At 39.9% G+C, this 17,400-nt stretch overlaps 1 protein-coding gene across 24 annotated transcripts in view; it reads right to left on the bottom strand.

The window, feature by feature from the left end:
- Positions 1-17,400, bottom strand: part of NRXN3 (neurexin 3) — a 1,062,297-nt gene that overhangs the window by 136,820 nt on the left and 908,077 nt on the right. For all 24 annotated transcript variants that reach the window (XR_012995937.1, XR_012995938.1, XR_012995939.1 and 21 more), the window contains one exon: positions 7,867-8,038. Coding sequence is in view for 21 of the 24 variants with exons in the window: in XM_076345216.1 (XP_076201331.1) it covers positions 7,867-8,038 (172 nt within the window). In the remaining 3 variants the exon portion in view is untranslated. The remainder of the gene's footprint in view (positions 1-7,866; positions 8,039-17,400) is intronic.

Below are 17,400 nucleotides of genomic sequence, written 5' to 3'. Positions count from 1 at the left end.
GATTTGTAGAGATGGGTATAACCATTTTTAGAGATATTGAGTACTGACACTCCATTTAAAGACAGCTGGAGCTGTGATCACCCACATACCTGAAAATGAAATCTGTTTTTTGTTTTTCACAGAAACTTACAATAGCACCCATCATGGGTTGTGGGGTGTCATACAACACAATATTTAAACCAACTTCAGTTTCCTTGCTTATTAAATGCCCTTTCCATTCCACATTTGCAGTATTCAGCCCGCTCTCCGCAAAACAGCTCCATGCTCCATTTCTCCCACCCCAAAAGCCCTGTAAAATCCCTGATGCTGATTTAACTCAAGTTCTGTTTGGCCTACTGTATTATTGGATTTTTAAAATGCCTACAATAGTTTTCGGGGGGGATTAAAGAAAAAAAAAATAGGATCTAGATATTTTGAATCTTATTAGGCTGCAACCAATATTCTAATTCGGTACAATCGAAAGAGCACGCAAGCAGGGCAGAGCTAGTGTCATCCCACTGAGAAATAATCAGCACTTTGTTGAAGTATCCAATGGTCTTCAACAGCAATACAAAACACCTCACATTTCAATTTATAGCCTTTTAGTCACAGAAGACTTTTAGTAAAAGAAGGATAAGATGGAACTGAACCATGAATATCATTCAAGTGTATCAAAAGGGGAAGACCAACATAAATATTTCACTTGTTTCCACCACATAATTCCTTCTCTACAGTTAAAACAGATGAGATAAGGCATACAGTACCTATTAAATCTATAATATATAGATGTTGTATTTAATTTCAGCTGTCCCGAAACTAACTTCTTGGAAATTTTCTCAAAGATGAGAGATCATAAGGTAAAAAAAAAAAAATTAGAAAAACTAACAGTCATGAGATTTTTTCTAGAGCTTGTGTCTCATCACCTTTCACTTAAACGTAAAACTATAACCTTTGCCAAACATTCTCTGTTACTCTGGGAGTGAGTCAATTTAGGATAGAATAGAATATTTTCAGTTGGAAGGGACCTAAAATGATCATCTAGTCCAACTGCCTGACCGCTTCAGGGCTGACCAAAAGTTAAAGCATATTATTAAGGGCATTGTCCAAATGCCTCTTAAACACTGACAGGCGTGAGGCCTGTCAACCACCTCTCTAGGAAGCCTGTTCCAGTGTTTGACAGCGCTCTCTGTAAAGAAATGCTTCCCCATGTCCAGTCTGAACCTCCCCCAGCACAGCTTTGAACCATTCCCACACGTCCTGTCACTGGATACCAGGGAGAAGAGATCAGCACCTCCCTCTCCGCCTCCCGTCCTCAGGAAGCTGTAGAGAGCAATGAGGTCGCCCCTCAGCCTCCTTTTCTCCAAACCAGACAACCCCAAAGTTCTTAGCCACTCCCCATAGGACGTGCCTTCCAGCCCTTTCACCAGCTTTGTTGTCCTCCTCTGGACACAGTCAAGGACCTTGACATCCTTCTCAAATTGTGGGGCCCAGAACTGCACACAGTACTCAAGGTGAGGCCGCGCCAACGCTGAATACAGCGGGATAATCATCTCTTCTGACCAGCTGGTTATGCTGTGTGTGATGCACCCCAGGGTGCGGTTTGCCCTCTCGGCTGCCAGGGCACGCTGCTGACTCATACTGAGCCTGCTGTCGACCAGCACCCCCAGATCCCTTTCTGCAGGGCTGCTTTCTAGGTGCTCCTCTCCCAGTTTATACTTGTGCCTGGCATTACTCCGTCCTAGGTGCAGAATCTGGCATTTGGACTTGTTAAATTTCATGCCATTAATGATTGTCCAATGCTCCAATCTATCTAGATCCCTCTGCAAGGCCTCTTGCCCCTCGAGAGAGTCAACAGCACCTCCCAGTTTGGTATTGTCAGCAAACTTGCTAATGGTGCATTCAACTCCTGCACCCAGATCGTTCATAAATATATTGAACAGCACTGGCCCTAGAATTGAGCCCTGAGGAACACCGCTGGTGGCCGGTTGCAGCCAGATGTAGCCCCGTTCGCTACAATCCTTTGAGCCCTGCCGTTCAGCCAGTTCTTCACCCCGCACACTGTGTACTGGCTCATCTCACACTTGGACAACTTGTCCAGAAGGATGCTGTGAGGAACAGTATCAAAAGCCTTACGAAAATAAAAAAACCCTACATCCACCACCTTCCCTTCATCCACTAGGTAGGTGACCTTATCATAGAAGGATATCAAATTAATTAAACAGGACTTTCCCTTTGTGAACCCATGCTGCCTGTGCCTGATGATCACATTATTCTTTAAATGCCTTTCAATAGCACCCAGTATAATCTTCTCCATAGTTTTTCCAGGAACTGAAGTTATACTGACAGGTCTGTAGTTCCTTGGGTCTTGCCTCACACCCTTTTTGTAAATTGGAATAACATGGGCTAGCTTCCAGCAGGGACCTCCCCAGACTCCCAAGGCCTCTGGTAGATGATCAAGAGGGGTCCTGCCATAACATCCACTAGCTCCTTCAGTACTCCTTCAGTTTGCTAGAAAACTTCCTGAAAGAAACAAGTAGGAACTCAGCCAGCTTTCTTCCCCATCTCGCACAACGTGCCTGGTACTAACCAAGTAATTTCAGATCTTTCCACCAAGTAAATGAAAAATATATTCTAGCAAGAGAAATTTCATGCCTTTCACATTTTAGATAGGTAGGACAATCTAGACCACTATCACTTTAACCTGTGCTTCTGGAAAGCGTTTTATTTCAGGCAATGGCAGGTGAGAAAGAATTATTTAGTCTCACATAGACTACTAAAGATGTAGTTCGGTGAAGACTTTAAACTGGCGTAAACCAGCCTTGCTGATAAAGGAAGTCATCTTATCTCTCCCTTTCTCCTGACTAACCATTTCCACTCCCATGTGGCACTTTTCCTGGGCCTGAATGGCATTGGTAAAGTGATCCCCCTGAGCAGAAGATGAGCGAGAATAGAAAACAGAAATTTGACTATTTAAGCAACACGAGTATGAGAAGGAGTAATTAAAGAATGAGCTCCTCTATCCAGCTCCAGCTGTATACTACAGTAAGATCCATCTACATCAGCATTTTGGTTTGAATCAGGAGCATGCCTCCAAAGTGTACGTCCCAACTCTCTCCACTTGCTACTCTTCGCTTCACATACTGAAATGCTCTCAGGGAATACAAACTGGATTCCTTTCAAATGAAATTAAACTAGAAGATAGGCCCCAACTGTTCAGGGGCATTCAGTCCTTGGGACTGGAACTATTCTGAAAGAACCCCCCAGCACAGATATCAGGGCCTCGGAGCCAACTTTTTGTTTTATAGGTATGCACTTATCAGGCCACAGTGCTTGCCAGAGCAGTCAAAGAGTCCCTGGAGTTCTGCTGTCAAGAGCTAACTGTCCAGCTTTTCCTAAAACCCAACTTCCTCTCAAGCGTGTACTTGAGAGAGAGAATGAAGTAGGGGCACAGAGGATGAAATCTTTTTTCTTTTATTCAGTACCAATAGAACTGCAAATTAATGTCATTTGAAAGGGTAGAGACTCTTAAAGAAGGCCGAGAGATCACTCAAGAGAATGATGAAGAGGAAAAATATAAAATCTGTATTGCGTGGATGAACTAATGAATCCTGATAAGGATCCAGTTGTTTAATGCTGTCCTATTTCTTATTTTTAAAATGCATTAATAAAATCCAGGCTATAGTTCTCTTGCTAAATCATGTATTTCTTCAAATGAAGAATCTTCCTGCCTTTTGCTTCCCTTCCTTTAATCTTCTCCTTTAAAACATTACTCCAATTAGACTTTATTTTGGTGTCACTGATACTCTTGCTTTACAGCTTCTCTTCACCTATTTTTGTTTTTTTCTACTGCAGAAAATGTAGTCAGTGCATGGATGAACGAACAGGAATATCGGGCTTCTTTCGATGTACGCTACAAATCTGGCAACACACAAAGTATTTCTTTGCAAGCAAAGACAGTGGACAGAGAAAAAATATCTCCTGTCTGAGAATTAATGAAAACTTAGGGACTGAGGTATCCCAGTTCTGTATCAAGACAGAAGATTTGTTTTTAACTCTTTTGAGAATTGCTGACTCCATCCCAAACCTCAGGATTCCCAATTTAAATCCTTCTATGCCATTGTAAAGTGCTGCAAATTTGATGGGTTTTATTGTAATCTGAAACAAAAACATGTCAGATACTTCCTCTTCCTGAACTAGCTTTCCTATCTTACCTACTCTTTTTCCAAAATGACTCCTACTTCATCACTAAAAAGATTTATTTAGATATAGAGAAGACTCTCAGCAAGAACGTAAAAGCAAGAAAATAACAGTGACCAAGCACAACCTGTTATCTGGGATGTACACCAAAGGGTGAAGGCATGTAAGACAACAGAAGGAAGGCAGTCATAGAAAACTGTACTTTAAGGCGTAGAAATTCATACATAGGTTAGCAAAAGGTGTATACCCTGACTGAGAAATACATTGTGATGACCAACTTAAGGAATCAAGCATCAACAAACTGGCTATCAGTACAGCCCATGGGAAAAGCCCGTCTCCTTATTGGAGAGATGAGATCCATCTCTTGAGGGAGAGGAGAAAGGGCAAAACTAATGCAAATAAATCATAAATAGCTCAATGTGGCTGAACTAATCCACAACAGCTGAATTGCAGATAGCAGCCCCAGTACTAATGCTGCTATTTGCCACCACCCAGTTCTCAGGAGCTTTGTCTCAGATACCTGTACTGGGCCATATTCAGAGTCTTACTGCCCAGTAAGAGAAACTCTGACAGGGTTGGAATGGTACAAATGGTGAGAGATCACCCCTAATGATTGGGATTATTTCAGTCCCAAAACTTAGCCAACCTTAGCTCCAAGTTAATTCCTTCCTTTACCATTTCTCTCTAACCCTTTTCCTCACAAGAATGCATAAAACTTATGTTGCAGGTGACTGAGATGTAACTGGATGCTATAAAAAACCAGAATGTCAGTGCCTGAATTGTAAGTTTGTTGCTTTTCCATTTTCCTTCCACTTCCTTGTCTTTTATTCGAAGTTGCAAAAATACAGCTTTGGAGTCTTTCAGTCCCATTGGGCTAATTTCATTTAATTTCAATTTAACTGAAGACTGTGTTTTAAGGAAAGCCAATATTCTCTCTCTTTGCTCATTTAATGAATATCCCACTTTTATTTGTACTTTTCATTGAGCAAGTAATTATGAGTCTAATGTATAATCCTTCTACAGGTAATAAAACTTAGAGAGGAGCATGGAAATGCCATTCAGAATGCAGCCCTGCTGCCTGAAGATTGCACCACATGTGATGACGAGGAGGATACTTCAGCTAGTTTATAAAATTTGCAAACTTTAGGCTGTAGCACCATGCAGAAAATCAACTACACATGAAATTGTTCATATTAGAGACAACACAGTGTGCCCAAACATGCATATGCTACAAATACGATGTTTTTCAAACACTACAAATAACTGTTTCCAGAATTGAAGTGATCCTATGCATAAAATACAGGATTCCTTATCTATTATTACACAAGTTTGATACGAATTTCAGTTTCAGCAGTCTCCAGCTGAAACACGCTGGATTAGCCTGGGTCAACCCAACCACAAAGCTTTTTACAGAATTGAAACTCTGCTGAACGCTGGTTTGGTCTTGTACTTGGTACGAGAAACACTAGTGCGCGCTTGGTCTGTGAAAGACAACAAATTATTCATTTCAAAAGCTCCTGTTTGATCTTCTTTTAAACCATTAATTGCCCAGAAAATTGAACTAATAAGGATTGGTTTCCTGTAGTTATTGGCTCATTTAAACTCTTCCTGAACCTGAGGCATTCATAATGCCTCTTTATTATATGGATATTCTGGTATTTAACGTGAATTGAGATCGAGCCACAGTCCTTTCCTCTGGGAGGGCTGGAACACTGCCCTCCTCCCTTGGTTATTTTCCCTAGCCATGTAGGATCTTCATTTTTTTGACTTTTGCCCCTTTTTTAAATTCAGCTAAAAAATTGGTTTCAAAGAAACTAGAAAAAATAAGGGAGACACATGCACACACGCGAAGTATGATCTCATAAGCCTTATTTTCACAGGGACAGGCTGAAAACTTCATCATCTACAAACAGCCAGAAACTGACATACATGCACGGAAAGGAAAAGGCGCCTGGAATATAAAGGTGTCCTTTTCCCTTGGGGTACAACTGCATATACTCAATACTAGCCCAGAACATAAGATTAATGCTGATTCTATAAAATCATACATCTTCTAATGAAAACACAGGAATATCTTTAGCCAAGACAGAAGCAGAGGGTACTGAGGTAGTCTCTGGGTGTGATTTATTTTCCCTTTAAAAAAAAAATCTCTAAAGCAATGGGCTGAATTTTTTGTTTATTTACACCAGGGACTTACTACAGCAAGTAATATAAGAAGAAAATTTATTCATGGGGTTTTTACTGACTGTAATTGGCTGCCGACTGGATCAGAGGTGTTTTACCACAAAATAACTGATTAAAGAAGCAGAAGATGCTCAGTTTAAGCCTCTCCTAGCTACACTTCCCTCTGTAACCAGTGGATAGCAGAGCTAAAATCTAACTCAGCTGTCTATCATGGCGTTCTTCGAAAGCAACTATTTCACAGAAATAAGGATAATTATTAAAATGTACTCTTTTGCATATACATCACCAAAACACTGACAAAGTGTCATGTTGAATATGTGGTAGAGAGCACCACAGGATAGATCACTCACATTAAAAACTGTCTTGTGCACTGAGTGAGTGGAAGAAATGAAATTATGCCCTTGGAGTAATTTATTAGTGTAACATTGCATAAACAATTAGGATATTTCTCGTAATTTGAGGTTAAGTGGCTTGTGGGCAACTCCTGCACTACTAGCAAATTGCCTCATGTTTATCACAGAATTATTCCTTCTGTCCCAGGTCAGTTATGTACAACCTAGAAAGGAAGAACTGGAAGTTGCCTAGACTTAATACTAGAAACCAACAAGAAGATCATGGCTTAATCTTAGACAACAACATGTGAATAAGAAGAATGTGGTTAACATTGGAATTCTTTCCTTGTGCTCCTCCTGCCTTTTGTAACCATCCACATCACCAAGCCTCAGCTACCTTATGCACTGTCAACATCACATACAGCAATCTGTTTTGCACTTGGAGTGAGTTTGACCTCTTAGCATGGTGACATATAGTATCACGAGGTTGTGATTTGCCAGTGGTGGGATAAAACATGGGACAGTGACTCAAGAGCCAGTTGTTCACTATTCCTGGTGGATTTAGGGTGATGATTTCCGAAGAGATACTGAATTGTTCCACTGCATTTTGACCTAAAGTCAACTAAGAGTTGACAGTTTTGGCTAGATTGTGTGTCAACCTTTGTATCTGCAAACCTAAAAGAGAGAATGAAATTCAGACGATGAAAAATTATGAGGCAAGCATAAGGTCTGTTCAAATACTTGCAGCTTTATCTTCCACATTCCTTACACTTCAACTCTATATCTATATAGGCAGGATCTTGGGTGTGGCTAGAGTCACCTCTCCTTTTCATAAAGTCTGTCCAAAATTTTTCTCCCTTAAATAATTAGAAAATATCACAAGTAGCAAAACCAAGTTTGTTGTTGAATCAGTTTGTAACTCTCTGCAGAACCAGGATTCACTTAGCGACCTCTGAAATAGCAGGATCTATGTGCATCATACCGCACAGTTGGCATGCTTATTCTTCCAGCGTAAAGGACCGTTACTTTGTTTTCCAACAGACAGAATATGCACCAGCAGGCTGGTCAATTTATTGTTGAGATGAAGCAACAAAGATTTATATAGCAACCAGTTGTTATTAAACATTAGTTTGTAGGTATAGATACACTGAAAGAAAGAGAAAAAAGTATGTACCTGTTGGGTAGTGTTCATTCACTGGCCAGCTGTCAACCTGAAGTGTGGCATTGCCACCATTCCTGGTAAAGCGTACCACATGGTATTTGCCATCATTTACAGGTGTGCTTTCCTCTTTAATAGAGATGTCCACTGTGCCAATATTGAAGACTACACCAATCTTGCCTTGCTCCTAAAAGAAAACAAAAAAGAAACAAATGCTTGTAAATTGCTGCCTAGTAGGAGAATGTTCTTGGCCTATAAATCTCTAATGCGTAATTGTGCTGGTAGATGGCACTGAAGAATACACAGAATCGTCGTTTAGAGCTTTGTCAGGACACATTTCATTGGCTCTGCTTCAATACAAACATTGTCTTTTGCACTCTTCTTTACAGTATTCACCTGAACACAGTGATTCATTTGTTCCCTTAAAACATCACAGAAGACAGGTGAGAAATCAGGCAACAAAAACCAGGAGACGTGGATAAATAGTTATTTGAGCAACATCTCTACTGATTATTAGTAGTCACTTGTTCAATTGTCATCTGAAATACAGCCACAGGCAGGCTGAATCCCAACAGCTGTTTGTTCTGTTATTCTGCTTGTGAAACAAACAGCCCCCACCCCAAAACAAATAACCGTGGGATCCAGCAGGGAGAATGCAGTTACAGGATGGATGGGATTAGAAGGGAGCAAAAATGTAATTAGCCAACTTTAACTTTGACCACCTGAGGGAAGCTAATTGCTCTTAAACTAAATGGAAAACCTTCCAGACTTTCAAAAGACAGGAGTGGCCACAGTCTTTTACTTTTCTACATCACACCCCAGACAGTGCCTTACCAATAAAGCAGTCCTCCATAGTGTTTTCCCAAAACTTCCACCAGTCACTGACTGAAAGGGAAAAGCGGGCAAAGCCAGTTGTACTAACCATAACACCTCCTGCAGCACCAGTCATGTAGTTCCAAGTAATGACCGTATTCAATGACTTTAGGTTGTAAAATACACACCCAGAGTATATTCAGATTAGATATCCACATTTAATACTACTGATTTAAACAGTGCCAGAAATTCCCGTCACTGTACAGTATACAATTAACAGGAATGCATCTTCAAGCCCACAACAAGGAGAGGCACAGTACGCTGGTGTCAACATTTATGAAGGCCTATTAGGTGTACTGCACGGATTCAAATCTGGTGCAGACAGGCAGAACTAAAATGTATCATATAGGAAGCCAATACATTTGCTAGCTATCCATACCATAAAATTGGCAATAGCTTTGTTAACCCTCTCAACAGAAAAATCAAGGAAGAAACAACAACAGAGAGTAGATAGCCATCTCGTATCCAAATATAGCCTTTTCAAAACAAAACTGAGGTATACTAAAGGGGCAAGAGACAATTTTGTTACTGTTATTACCTTACATAATCTGCTTGGTGGGCAGAGGACTCCATCCTTCAGGGCTATTACCCTGGCTCACTTCACTACATTCACGTTAGCAAATCTCAGCAATAAGAAAGAAACCTCTCCTCTTGCACTTGAGGGCCACCTCAGATTCCTCTCCTGGATTTACTCCTGTCTCCTGGAATCAACAGACTTTTGCCTTAAAACTCCCATGTCTTCCCATTTCTCACAGAGGCCTTTCCCGATTCCTACTTTACCTTACATTTCAAAGTTTACTCATACCAAAATACTCATCACAAGTTCCTTATATCTTCAATACCCTTCTTTTTTTGGACTTTTTTTTTCCCTAACACCATCCCCCCCTGGTCTTCAGACTACAACACTGTTATTAGGAAAGGAAAACAAACAGTCCTGGAGCTGAAGAGGTCATTAAAAAATTTGGACTGTGCTTCAACTACTTGAAGCTTAGCACTGTAACAGTAAGCACCCTGGTTTTTCTCTCGTTATAATGGTAAATTTTAGATTCTGCTAAATGTATGCTGGATATCAACAGCCTCATGTACATTCACACTGCTATGCTTTGGATGGACTTCCCTTCAAGATGTCAATAATTTTTTTTCACTGGAACATGGGGTAAGTGGCTTGCTGCTCCCAGCAGATGCAGGAACTCAGATACCATTTGGAAACAATCAACCTTTCTTTTCTTATGCTACCGCAAAAATAAGGGAGTTTTCCGCGAACAGAGATTTATTTCAGGTAAAACCATTGCTGAGGCACAGCTTTACCATTTCTTTGACATATGAATTAAGTGATCTCCCAACACTGTTTTAGTGACTCTTTTGCTGGGAACCATATAATTATCTTTATCTGCATAGCAATTAGTGAAGAACAAGTGATTAATTTTTGCTCAAAGACTCAAAGAATGTCTACTGACCAGGTAACCTGGCTACTGACTCCATGTGGTTTTGCAAGGTGCTGCCTTATAATCAACCTCTCGGACAACCTCTCATACAGCTTTTCAATCACCATCAATACATCAAATCTTTTGAAAACTGCGGCCGCTCTGAGAAGAGTCCACCTTGGTGAAGGCATAACATAAGCAGGTAAGATAAAGAGCTGCGCCTTGTCTAACGGAACAGATCTCCACCACCACAGAAGAGGAAGGGATTAAGAGGTATTCAGCAGAGTGAAAGCTGTGTACCTTCAAGCCCTACAGGCTTAATGAGGCAGAGATAAAAACTTGCAAGTAGGGAAAGGGATGGTGGGAAGTTTAGCTAATCTCCCCTGCAGAAGGCGAAAATGTTTCCGATCTCTCCTTTGAGAAAAAGGAGATAGCACCTTTCGCCATTCCCTTTCCCTGGGCTTGAAGGAAAAACCCTATTTAAAGGGCTAGTGATAACCCATGGATAAGAGGGCAAACTGGGAAAGAGATAAGATTCTGGAAGCATAGGACTGCACACTGCCAGTGGCCTTTAGTCTGCTGGAGAGAGGAGGGAAATGAGCAAACTGGTGCCCTCCCCATCCCAAGCAGATCGCCACCCCTTCCCCCCGAGGGAACACAGCCCTTCTAAAAGCAGCGTAACACTTTGTTGCAACTGAGAAATGCAAAAATTTGTCAAAAAAAAAAAAAAATCACAGGCCTGACTGAAGGCCTACTCCAGCTTTCTTCAGTCCCCCCTTGGGAGAGCTCCCTGTGACTCTTTAACACAAGTTTTGCAGAAGCACAACTTTATGCCAGATTTTGATACTCTTATTTGGACTGAGTAGGAGCTTGTAATGAAAATGGTTCTGTTCCAATTACCAGGATGAAACACAATATAATACAATACGCCAAAAGCAGGGCTATTGAAGCCAAACTGCACACACAGACTTCAAGATACAGTTTACTCGTGATATTTTATATCTCCAGGGCACCAGACAGTATGAAAAAAGCAACAATTAGTTTATGCATTCCTGGCAGAAAAACAAAGTGAAGCAAAACACAAAGAAAATCCTACAGCAAAGAACAGTGACCATGGACACAGGGGGCAAATCCAGGATTTATTTTCAAGATCTCTTCAATTCTGCTTTCCTAGACTACCACACCTCATTAAAAGCAGCTTTTACCAAGACCTACCTTCCTTCTAAATCTGAAAGACAAGCTTTACTGTTAAACTTTAGCACTTCATGATGGACGTGACCTTTCATTCCTTTCCCCTTACATTCAGCTTGTAGATTTTCTTTCCATGTTACCAAACACAGGTATTAACTAGACCAGTAAGTATGTGACAAAGAAAGGTTTACCTTTGAGCCACTATCTGTAATGTTTATTTTGTAGTTAGAGAAAAAAAATCCTAACCATACAGCAAGGGAAAAGCTGCATGCAGAGCCACACAGAATACGCAAGTTACATGCTCCAAAAGGGTTCAAGAGAATTTTAACAGACAGTGTGCGTTTTTCCTCTCTGCATCGGTATACACTGGGCTGCCCTAAACACTTTCCATGAAAAAGTGACCATTAATTAATGTTTTTGAAACCTCCAAGTGACATCAAGTGCTAGCACTATATCTTGGAAAACTGAGAACCATTTTATTTATAAATAATGTAGTGAACTCAGCATTCAATCTGTATTTTACTTCTCCCCTTCTTTATTTAAGGCTACTGTGCCAAAAAGGATTTTTAAAGTTCCTCAAGAATTTGTCTTTTGCTGATTTGTCCCATAAAATTGTTGCCCTCAAAAGCCACATTACCGTTTCCTCACTTACAGTCCTTCTGGAGATAAACTTCTGCCATGATGTCTCTAAGACTTCAGGCAAATAATTATGATCACATAATGGGATGGTTGTAGATAAATTATAAGAACAAAAACCCCCAAAGTACTAAAAAGAATGTACAAGGCCTCACCTTGACCTCTCTATTCTACACCATGTCCTTCCACAGGCTCCTGGCAACAGTTTCTTGTTACATGCATTGTTACCAAAACATTTTGAACATTATTAAATTATATAGGGGCTAATCTACAGCCTGGATCAGGAGATCTGCAATCTATTGCTTGTCCGTAAGCATTATTTCACTTTGGGCAACTTCTTCTTTTACCTTTCCGTGAAACAGATTCTTCATCTGTGACAGAGGGGTGATAGTCAAGTATCTTTCCAAGCTCTACAAGCCCTGTAAATCCAGATATATTTTACTTAAACATTGATGATATCCTGACAATCCTAACTCTTTCAGCCCTGAGAGCAACTACAATCCAAGAGGAGGAAGTCCTAAGGTTTTCTCAGCTTCTACTTTCAACTCCCAAACCCATTCCTTTCCTCTGAAGGGACCTCAAGAACATTTCTGAGCTCTGTCATTTTTGCAGGTATGTTTTTTCTTTTGTTTCCCTCCACCCAAGGAGAACTAGAGTCTGTCTCCATGCAAGTTGTCAGGCCTTTGTTTACTCTGTGCTGTGCCTTTACATTTGGAAGGCATCTGTCTTTCTGTAGCAGACCAGGTGGAAACAAAGTCAAATGGGGGTGGCAGTGATTTTGCAGTTGGAGTGTGTTAGAGATGACACATACGTGAACAGCCACATGCACGGTACGCTCTGAAAAGGGCTTTACCTTTGGGTCTTCTTTTTCTTATTCTAAAATTCAAATAATCCAGACTGAAAGTATATAGCTGTTCCCTGTGTGCAGAAAGCATTTCATTTCAAAAACCAAGAGAGAGAACCCCAGGCAATAGGACAAATCCTACTCTCAGCTGCATCAATATGAATCGATAGCAATTCTGTTGAAGAAACTCGATTCCTACTGATGCAAGTGGAAGCAGAGTTTATTCCAGTATCTTTGTTTTGTTTCTTCTTCTGAAACTAAATGTAAAAAAAAAAAAAAAGCATTTATAAAACATAACTCAAATCCGACTAGAATCCCAGGATAACTGTGTTTTCTCACACTCATTTTACTTCATCATTTTTGAATAGTCACAACTGTGCAGACTGCCTCCTCCTGCCCTGGCTGGTTCCAACATGACTAGACATCAGCCCAAACCTGGCAGACAATATTCCTAGTTACTGCTTCCTGAAGATCACTGCTGACTTTGCTGCTCTCATTTGAAAGCGATGCAAGCTTTACAGTAATACAACAAGCCACTTTGCACTGTAGGAAGGTTTTCTAAACTTCCTTCTTCCCACAAATGCCACACACATACACTTCAACTCTGCTACCCTCTAAATTCAGGAAAATTGCTTTGTTTTCTTATAACCCCAAGCACTGCGCTTCCTGGAATGGCTTACTTCTACTTAGGCTCCTCAGACTTGCAGTCTATGTTTTTAAAAAGAGATTGAACTTTTATTTCTCCCTCTTTGGAATTTTTTCCACTTTATTCTTTAAGTCTTTCTTTGCTTGATTTCCTTTGGGTTTTTTTGTTTGTTTGTTTGCTTGCTTGTCTGGTTGTTTTTTATTTTTGCTTTGCCTCAAACTAGATTCTGGATGCTAGTCCAGCTGTCAGATCGCTCGCTTTCTGTGGTTTGGGGGACTTTGCACAACAGTGCCAAATGTAATGAGGTATCCAGGAGAACTGAAGGTATAGATGTATATTCCACAGAGGACATTCACTAATTACTACAACATCAAATCACTTTATGTGAACTTTCACTGTAAACAGAAACTCAGAAAATTCTTTACTGATTAGAAAGGTAGTAAAAACCAGCACTGTGCTTAGAGGACCCTTCTGAGCTGCAACTAGAACTAAATGCATGGCTGGACAGGCCTTTCCAGTATATGTATATCAATGGATTTAAGAAGGGGAAATATTAGAACCTGTATTCAGCACAGATTATAAGGTAGTTACTTCTACTCCACTCTGGTCATATTTAATGCCATTTTTAATACCACTGGGAGGTAAGTCTGAAATCAGAATTCAATGTATACAAAACTCTAGAGTTGGGTAAAGGGACAGCTTACTGGATGAAGTCTTCCTTTATCCAAATAATGATGGCAGGGAAGGCATGCTCAAGAACCAGTACAGCCACCCTGGCAAATATAATAATGAACAAAAGCAGCAAATGTTGTTAAAGAAACGACAGGCACTGAAGCTCACTTGACTTGGAAGCTTTTAATCAGGGTTCCGACACTTTACAGTTATCTTGAAACAAGAAAAAAAAAAATGTTATTAAGGTAGAAGGAGGTACACAGGCCAGCTAATTTTGGTGGATTTTTGAGGGCTATTATAAGGAGCTGTAGGTTGTTTTTTGTTATATACCGCTTCTTTAAGGTGCTGAACCAGATCTACTAAATGCCAGTTACAAACCTATTTATCAGAGAGAACGATACACACACAGGACAAAATAAATAGAAATTACTACCCTTCAGGGCCATGGTTTTTAAAAGAAGCAATTCTCACAGATACATAATTTATAAGGCTAAAAAGGACAATTGTTATAATCTAGTCTCCTCTAAAATTTTATATGAGGCCATATATCTTGTCTGAATTGATTCTCTGTTGAACTATAGGATATATTTTAGAACAACACTTATTTGTGATTTGAACATTTACAGCTGAGGTAAGAAGCCTCAGAGTCATTGCAGTTGCTTCTTTGATGAGATTGGCCCAGTGCTGAACATGGTCAAAAAGGCAAGTGGAATGTCAAGAATTATAATGAAAAGGAACAGTGTACAAAAGGAAAATCTCTGTTATAAGTTAATGGTGCACCTTTGACTTTAATTCTTGAACACAGTACACAGATCTGTACAGGCTGTCTCAAAAATAAAAAGAGGAGATATAAAAGGTTCAAAAAAGTACCACACTTGAAATTGTATGTATAAAACCATAAAAAATAGAGATGATTCAGCACTTTTTTTTTTTTAATAACTCAGAGAACTACAGATATGTAATAAAATCATTTGGTAATAAAGTTTAAGCAAAAAAAGTACATTTTTAGACAGTACATAACTGAATTGTGCAACTCTGTCACAGAATGTTTCAGATGCCTAAGATACATTCAAAAATAGACAAATTCATGGGAGGAAAGTCAATCAAGAGCCACTGAACACAACAATGTGACTATAACCTCCTGCTCAGCAGTTCCTTAAAAGCAGATCACTACCATTTCTTTTAACTTTTGCTTCCTATATTGAAAAACCATCTAGCACCATACTTCTATAAATGACTTGTAAGACTGTGATCAAGTCAAAACTTTCTTGAAGGTTCTTACTGATTCTTATCCATTTTATAAAGTGGTGAAACACTGAAACTGGCAAAGATTAATGAGAATATAATCTTTTTCATTGAAGGTTTAGAAAGGGTAGTTCAGATAAACATCTGCCACGGCCAGGCTGCTGTATTTAGTCCTGCCTCAGAGTAAGAAAATGCTAGAGCAGATGACTTAAGGTTCCAGCTTCATCTTTCTGTGACTGCAAACTCTCGCCCCAGCTTTATAGAGCATAAGGGAAAACCACTCAGCTCTCTGAGTTCTCACTTGAAAGCAGGTTTTCCAGTCCATCATTTAATCTTCCCCATGGCCCCGAAACTCCTTCAGTTTACTAATGTACTTCAGTTCTTCAAACGTAGACATCAGAAATGTTTAACTTTAGTTTACAGACATTACACAGCCACTTTGGTTTTTATGTTCAAAGACCACATCGTATCTTTTGGCCACAATCTACCACGGGGGCTCACATGTGAGGCTTATTCACCACAACCAACAGTTTTATTCAGGAGTGCTCTCTGGGAGTGTCCCTTCTATTGAAAGATGACCTCTACTCTTTGTTTTGAGACACATTACATTATTTAGCTCAAATAAAATGTATACCAATTTCCTTGTTAAGAGCTTACCAAGCTTTCCAAACTGCCCTTCGGACACAGACTATTAGATAATACTTTTTTAATGGCCTGTACTACAAGAAATTGTAGCACAGCAATACCCTGCTACTAAAGTATGTCTTATTCTTTCCTGTTCTTGAAATTTTTTTTTGACCAAACACCCTTGCAATATCACAGAAATACTGAGTTACCAGTGGGATGTGAAAATGCAGTTCTCTTGCTTTACTTTTACCTTATCTCCTTCTCTCCCCTTTGTCTTTCCCTCTTTCAATCTTTGCCTTTTGCCTAATAAAAGTTTCTTTTACAAACAAAACTATCCTGAAGGCAAGCCAAAAAAAATGGACAAGAAGCTCAATTCTGTGACAGCTGTACCAGAGTCAGGAGTGATTAAGTACTACATCACACACAAGATATTTCGGCCAAAGAAAAGCATGTATGAGATACAGAAGCCCCTTGTTTTTTTCAGCCCAGATACCCTGCATCTGATAAGAGCTTTGTGTATCACTGCAGGTTTTTAGGTAACATTAATACACAACATCAACAGAATTACACTCAGGAATTAATTTTGCACCAGAAGTTTCCATATTTCATGTAAGATGATATCATCAGTACGGCTTGAGACCTTTCAAATTTTAACTCACTCATAAAGGTAATCAAGTCTAGCTGCAGTACATGGTTGAAAGACAGAAAACATTTCTTTTCTGCTTTTACTGCTGCTCTGCTGTACCTTGAACAAGCCACTTCTGTTTCTCTCCCTCCATTTTGTCTTTTTATACTATGAAGCCACAGGCTTATCAAACAGCATATTTGTATATTATCTACCACAGTGGAGCCCTGGTATCCAGTGGGGCCTCCAGACGTTGTTGCAGTACAAATAATTACTATCAAGCAGAGTATCCTGATCTACAGTATCACCATTACCATGACCAGGCTTACACTAAGCTCACCCTAAACCCATTTCCTCAAAATCTGGGGAACACTGTGGCACATCTAGTTGCTCTTACTTAAATCTGACACCCGCTGAGCAAAGCCTAGTAATCAGTGATATTCAGCGGTCTTAAAGGGGAGGCTTGCTTCTGTGCTAGTCAGTGCATAGGACTGTGTGCCCAGTTAAATCTTTTCTTCCCATGACCTAGGAAAACACAGTACACTGCCAGTCAATTACCAGGCAGTAAAATGTTACAAGAAATACATGTAGGTGTGTTTAGGCCACACAATTTGTGGAAAACAATTGTTGTTACACGGCTGGTGAAGCTCGAGTCATGAGGCTGTTAATCCCTCTCATGGATGGATAGCATAATGCAAGTAAAGAAACAGAAATTAGCAGCATGCTGAAAAGGGGCATTTCCTAGGGAAACAGAATTCAAACCGAA

The sequence above is a fragment of the Aptenodytes patagonicus genome, chromosome 7 (genome assembly GCF_965638725.1).
Source record: "Aptenodytes patagonicus chromosome 7, bAptPat1.pri.cur, whole genome shotgun sequence".
NCBI lineage: Eukaryota > Metazoa > Chordata > Aves > Sphenisciformes > Spheniscidae > Aptenodytes > Aptenodytes patagonicus.
This window is presented reverse-complemented; position numbering and strand designations above follow the sequence as displayed.